The 6865-nt window shown below is 45.0% G+C and overlaps 1 protein-coding gene across 1 annotated transcript; it reads left to right on the top strand.

The window, feature by feature from the left end:
• The first annotated feature begins 1349 nt into the window (after positions 1-1349).
• On the top strand, positions 1350-6865 carry C7H10orf88 (chromosome 7 C10orf88 homolog). The gene is made up of 6 exons (XM_065639274.1): positions 1350-1504; positions 1636-1830; positions 3217-3289; positions 3862-4068; positions 4867-5336; positions 6308-6865. Exons 1-6 carry the CDS (start codon positions 1350-1352, stop codon positions 6534-6536), a joined length of 1329 nt encoding a protein of 442 aa, XP_065495346.1. The 3' UTR covers positions 6537-6865.

Raw genomic sequence — 6865 nt, forward strand, 5'->3', positions numbered from 1 at the left:
AACATTTACATTAATTAACTTCATTCATTAATTGAAGCAAAGCAAATCCATTTTTTCCATTGCTAGTAAATCGCATAAAACAACGGCTTCTGTGAAAAAGAGCAGAGATGCTAACTACATTTGCAATATTAGCTTGTACAAAGCCTGTCCAAGTCCATCTCTCTATTTTCACAGACCTAATTAACGTCCCTCACCCGAGCACCAAGAACTCGATATCCGTGTCCCCTGGTTTATGCCTGTACCGCGGCATCAGGAGCAGCTTCGCCCGAGTCCAGAAGCTGGGATCCTACTGAAAATTAAATGAACCCAATCTTTTATTTATAGTCTCTCTCCGTGCAAGCCAGGGAATTGCATTGCTCCACGTTTTGCTGTTTTATCAAGTTCCGTAGTGCTGACAGGCTTTTGAGGCTTTTCCATCCCTACAAGAGAGCTTTGTTTTATTAGAAAAAAGACTAATACAGGCGTTATGAGGGGTGGCTGAGGGACCTGGGGGTTCAGCTGGAGAACAGGAGCTGAGGGGAGACCTTCTGATCTCTGAACTGCCTGAAAGGAGCTTGGAGCCAGGGGGGGTTGGTCTCTTCTCCCAAGTAGCAAGTGATAGGATGAGAGGAAATGGCCTCAAGTTGCACCAGGGGAGGTTGAGGTTGGATATTGGGGACAATTTCTTCCCCAAAGGGCTGTGGGGCATTGGAACAGGCTGCCCAGGGCAGCGGTGGAGTCACCATCCCTGGAGGGGTTTAAAAGACACGGAGATGAGGTTCTTAGGGACATGGGTTAGTGCCAGAGTCGGGTAAATGGTTGGACAATGATCTTAAAGTTCTTTTCCACCCAAACTGATTCTGTGATTCTCTGATGGAGATCACTACTGCTGAGCCCCGCAATGGCTCCTGTGTCCCAGGAGGGATAACACCGAGCTGACATTCCATTTCTGAGCTACTGGCCAGGAGCCGTTAGACACAAATTCTCTCCTTACATGCTCTCTACTGGTGAATGCCATTTGATAATGTGAAAATAAGACCTCGAGTCTCTTTTCCAACCAAAACAATTCTACGCTTTGCCCACGCTGCGGGTGCTATTTCCACCACACCGCCCCCCGTGTCAGCCCTTGCCCCCCGCGGGAGGGCGAGGGAACCTCCCCAGCCCCGGGGGCCGCAGTGGGGCAGCCGCCGGCGGGCGGGCTCCGGGCAGCGCCCACCCCCGTGTGCAGCCGCCGGCGGGCGCTGCGAGCGGCCCCTGTCCCGGGGCCCCGCCGCTCTCCGGGGCGCCGCCCCCGCCGCCCATGCGCAGAGCTCCGTCCCCGCCGCCCTGCGCAGGCGCTTTCCCCCGGCGGCCGCCGCTGCGGGCTGGCGATGGCGAGCGGCTGCTCGGTGGAGGAGGCGGCGGCGGCGGCCGCTGCCCCGCCCGGCGGCCCGCGGGAGCCGTGCGCTGTGACCGTGCGGTGCTCCTGGCCCTGCGCGCCCCCCGACGGGCTGGCCCGGGCGCTCTGCCTGCGGGGGGACGCCAGGTGAGCGGCGGCGGCGGAGGGACCGCGCCGTCGGTTCGGCTCGGGCGGCTGCGGGCAGGGTGTGCGGGGGGCCGGGCTGGGGCGGGAGCGGAGCCCGGCGGGGTAACGCGGCCGTGGCGCTTCCCCCGCAGCAGCGAGGCCGTGGTGCTGGAGCGGCGGGCGGGCGGCGGCGAGGAGCCGTGTGTGCTGCAGCTGGAGTGCCGGCCCGCCGGGGAGATGGTGGCCGTCGGTGTGCGGAGCGAGGCGCGGAACATGGAGGTGTACGTGGGCGAGGAGTACTGCGGGACCGGCCGGGGAGAGAGCCTGCGCACCGCCCGCGCCCCGGGGTGAGTTTGCTCCGGGACCCCGAACACCGGCTGGCCCGGCGCTGTCAGTGAATCGCAGGATGGTTCGGGTGGGAAGGGACCATCAAAGCTCCCCCAGTGCCCCCCCCGCCATGAGCAGGGACATCTGCACCAGCTCAGGTTGCTCAGAGCCCCGTCCAGCCTGGCCTGGGATGTCTCCAGGGATGGTCCATCCACCACCTCTCTGGCCAACCTGGGCCAGGCTCTCACCACCCTCAGCATAAAAAAATTTCTTCCTCATGTCCAGCCTGTATCTCTCCACTTTCAGTTTAAAACCGTCACCCCTTGTCCTATCACAACAGGCTCTCCTACAAAGTCTGTCCCCGTCTTTCTTATCATCCCCTTTTAAGTCCAGAAAGGCCACAATAAGGTCTCCCCAGAGCTTTGCTTCTCCAGCTGAACAGCCCAACTCTCTCAGCCCGTCATTCCCTGTCTGTATCTGAGGTGCTGCTCCTGGTAAACCGCTGATGTCTGCTCCTTGAAAACCGCCCAGTTTGGCCTTTCTTGGAGGTCGGTGCAAAACTGGTGAATGGGGACAGGCACTGTGGTCCTGGGAGAACTCCATGGTTGGACTCGATGGTCCTGAGGGTCTCTTCCAGCTGAAATGATTCCATGACTATAATTCTAACCCTGGTGTGCTCCTCACAGTTACTGGTGGCTCGCACAAGTGCTGCCTCTTTGGCAAAGATATAAGGCTGCAGTTACGCTGATAGTTACATTTTTGTTCTTTTGTAATTAGTGAAACGTTTAATTCAGTAAGTTGTGAAGTGCCAGTCTGAAATTTTGTTGTGTAAGACTGCAGAAGGAGTTAGGACGGGTGCAACTCTACTGTATCGTTTAATCTTTTTAGACAACAGATCCGCTTGTCTCTTCAGCAGATCTCTCTTAGGTGGTCTTTACCAAAAGATCTCATTTCTCTGATACATCGTCATCTCACACTTCAAGAACAAGAGAGAAATTTGAAAAAAGAAGGATTTGTTTTCCCCTTCAATACTTCCATCCGTGCTTTCCCAGGGGACCTAAAGCAATGTCTTTTTTGTTTTTAAGTCACTACATGGCACATCTGCTGCTTAATTAGCTAAATTAAAACCGATTCAGAGCCTCAGGGAAGGTGTGTGAATAACATACTGAGCCTTAAAAGCTTCTCTAGTAGGTAACGTACATACGCATACAAATCCTTTTGTACATACGTATCCAATAAGATTCAATACAAGTTGAATGTAAGCATTGAAACTGCTATACCACATTAGAAATATGTCCCAGTCAGTGGTGTTTCTTATGTAAATATTTACCAATATAGTATATTTCTACTAAAGAAAAAAGTATTTCTTATAGTGATGGCTTAGCTTGTTTATTTTATTTTTTCAGGGAAACTGAAAAGGTTACTTTATACAACAAGTACCTTAAGTTCGAATGCCCTGCAGCCTCCTGTAGAATTAAGGTAGGGAGTTTAACATAATTGTTTTATTTTTCTTTGCCTTTTAAATCACTTAATTGACTAAATTGCTTTGCTCTTAGTCAAATTATTGGTTTTATATACTTTGTCACTTCATATAATCCGTTAAAAATGTGTTAGATGTTGGGTGCTTTGTCTTGGTAGCAGTGTTCTCCTTTTAAATTTGTGTCACAGTTTTCTTTTTATGAAGACTTTATATGAGAAAAATAATAACCTCCTAGAGGAAAAAAACCTTCATAAACCAGATAAACTGCAAGTAATCAATTAGAGCTGTTAGCTCTGATGGGGTTAAATAACCTTAGAAAATCTGTGTGGCCACTGCTTTTAAGTGCTTAGAACATCAAGGCCTGATGTATCTTTGGGTCATTCACCTCTGTTCCTGTCAGAATTTTCTGAGGAGTAATAGCAAGGAGAAATCAGCTTAATTTCCCTGGAAAAGCATTCGGCATTGTTTTTCCCAAGACTCAAAGAATAATGCCTTGTCCCATACATACAAATAAACCACAAAACTATTTTTTTTTTCCTAACCAAAATATTTTTCTTCCTTCTTGCAATAGCTGCTCTCCATTGGTGAGAAACAAAGAGTGCTCATCAGTAAAATAGTTGTGCAAGTGAAAACGGTGTCTGCAAAACTAGCAACTGATTTTCCTTCACTAGGCTCGAGCATAGATCTAGACAGAGTGCAAATGATAATGGAATCCATGGGGTCGAAGTTGTCTCCAGGTGCTCAGCAGCTCATGGACATGGTCCGATGTCAGCAGAAAGTAAGTCCTGGTGCTTCTCCTTAAATGTAAATAGTGCTGCTCTGTGACCTTACCTGCCGTAACAGTTAAACGTGTTCCCAACCGATTTGGTGAAAAAGATTTTTTTTTTTAAATTAAATTTTAATTTTTAACCCAGACTTTCTGCTCTTTTAATCCTGGCTTAGCTATTTCCAACCTTAGATAAGGAGTGCAGTGAATAAAGCTCGGGTACTCAAGGAATCGCTGTGCATACACCAGGTCCAGAGTTAAGAGCTCTGTATCATCAACATTTTAAACTTCACTGCCACCCTGCCCTGCTTTTGTTGGTGTCCCTTGTCACTGCCTGTCAGTGATGGGCACGTTCCCTGTAATGTTTGGGGTGTAGGTAGATGGGCTGGTTTGTCCCCTTTCTTGTCACTAAAAGCACGTCGCCTTCAACTGAAGGGAATGTGCTCTTACAGAGCATTTATTTGATTTGGATCCTAATCCTGCCTACTTTAGGCTATTTAAACAGAATCCTGAATCCATCTGATGTTAATAATGTTGAGTCCTTGGACACAGCATGGTAAAAATGACATCTGTAAATCTGTTTTGTGACTTAGAGACTGACAAGATAATTAACACATAATATGTATAGGGAAAATCTTTTCCTATGCTTTTTCCTAAGGATACAGTTCACAACTACTTTTAAAATCTTTACATCACACTAGTAGAATGCTGTAATTATTAAGAGTTATAAAGTACCTATTGTTATTATTGTATAATTTCCAGTGTATTTTAATACTTAAATATTAATCTTGTTGTTTTTCATCCCATCAGAACAGTTTACCTTTTGGAGACAAACTGAAATGGATCTTTGGGGAAAACTCAGACTTTGGAGGTGACCTCGCAGTAGATGGATTGCGCAGTGCAGCTATTCGGCCGTCACCAGATCAACCAGCCAGTGAACCTTTGCCCGTTAAAAATCATTTAACAAGTGAAACAGCGTTTGAAGACTTAAAAACTAGTCACGATCTGAACACGCAGGTACCTGAAGGAGGGAATACTTCTGATTCTGAAAGACTTACTACCCAGCAAAACACAGTTGACCTCAGAAATTATTTTAAAGCCATGGGATCTTTGCATATGCAGGAACAAGCGAGCGAAACCCCAGGTGTAGCCAATCCACAGGTTCTTCTTCCTTTTCTTCAAAACTTGTGCAGTCAGGTCAATCATCTTCGGCTAAAAGATGGCGATAGGCGTTTTGGGAAAAATGCAATGACTAAAGAGGAAGGCATTCAGTGTGATGGGTAAGTAAAGTTTGGTACGCTTATTAAATTAGTAGTTTGTTTATTCACAAGTTTTAAAAAATAAAATACATAATGTGTTTTATTCTCGTTAACAGCAATAGTGAGTCTTAAAATATGTGTAAGGCTGTGTGGTGATGAACGTGATTAAAACCAATTTTCCAGATGAGCTGCTTGAATATAAGAGTTTTTTCAGAAGAAATCACACCATTTGTTGTTACTAAACCGTTTGTCTTTTGCCTCCACTTCACCTTTTATGATTTCAAAAAAAAGTACAGTCTTTCTGCAGTTTCATATACATAGAGTTTGTCTTTCTCATCTAAATTTTCATTTTGACTCCTACCTTCTAAATTCTTAGCTCCGGTTTTTCACAGCATGTGCCACGATCTTTCTGCTGTACTTAGTTAATCTCATCCCACCGATCTTTCCTGTCCCTCCTCATTTCTTGGCATTTACTTGGTGGTAGTAGCAGTGCACCCAGTTTGATACCCCAGGAATAGTGGAAATGGTGAGACGTAGAAATGTAGTGTAGGAATTGAGATTCTAATAAAGCGTGAATATCTCCAGCTCCTGGGAAAGTGTGGTATTTTGAAAGAACGCAGATGCAAAAATAAAGAATTGCATAGTTTGTAACACTTTAGGTGAGAAGAATTTGAACTCCGTGTGTACTGTTGAGTTGTGTGGATTTTGTTTTACATAACTAAGCTGCCTAATGTGTGATTGAGCCTTTGAAAAAATAAGGTTGAGAAATTACTATATACTATATACTATATATATGTTTATAAAACATTTCTGAGATTGAAAATGTGACAGGCAAGGTATTTTACTAGTGCTAAAAACCAAATACCTTCCCAAGCTTATTGTCTAATAAATGAGACTTTACATTTAAAAGAAGTTCAAGTGTCCAGGTCTCTATCATGCCCCTTGTCATTAGAAACAGATTATACTTATTCTTATATTTGCTCTTTTCACAGAGTAGAACAGCCACCTATTTGCTCCTATTTGGAAAAGATCATCTCAAAAAATATGGATCTGATGGAGAGGAAACTAATGGACTATATTGATCGCCAAATCCAGGCTCTTCAGACACATATAGATAATAAAATGGTTCTCTTGATGGACTTGGTTCAGAACTCAAAGCCAAACAAAATTTCACAAGCGCACTATGATTCTAACGAAGGGTTTTCTAATGGAGAGAGATAGGTGTATATAGATATAGGACTTTAGTTTAAGTACGTCAAGGGCAATTATACTTTACAAAGCTTAGTATTTATGGAGTTATAACTGTAAAGAACCTCAGTGTTGTTTACTTGCATTTTGTTACTGTAATTCTATTCACTATTGTACACAGTTGTTAGTTTTATGCAAGATCTTAAGAATGTGGTTTTTTCCTAAATACAAGAATTTTGTATGCCCTTTGTGGCTTATTTATTTAAAGAGCATTGCTAAAAGCCGTAGGAAACACAGTTCCAGTTTGAACAATGGAGAAGTACTCTAAATAAACTGAATTACAGCGTATCTTTTTACCTGCA

The sequence above is a fragment of the Caloenas nicobarica genome, chromosome 7 (genome assembly GCF_036013445.1).
Source record: "Caloenas nicobarica isolate bCalNic1 chromosome 7, bCalNic1.hap1, whole genome shotgun sequence".
In the NCBI taxonomy this organism is placed as follows: Eukaryota; Metazoa; Chordata; class Aves; order Columbiformes; family Columbidae; genus Caloenas; species Caloenas nicobarica.

What these genes read in the sequence shown, in the direction of transcription:
- C7H10orf88 (XM_065639274.1), top strand. Translation starts at nt 1,350, where the DNA reads ATGGCGAGCGGCTGCTCGGTGGAGGAGGCGGCGGCGGCGGCCGCTGCC. An exon ending in CGCACCGCCCGCGCCCCGGG is followed by an intron (nt 1,831 to 3,216) that starts GTGAGTTTGCTC and finishes TTATTTTTTCAG; the next exon opens with GGAAACTGAAAAGGTTACTT. An exon ending in TGGTCCGATGTCAGCAGAAA is followed by an intron (nt 4,069 to 4,866) that starts GTAAGTCCTGGT and finishes TCATCCCATCAG; the next exon opens with AACAGTTTACCTTTTGGAGA.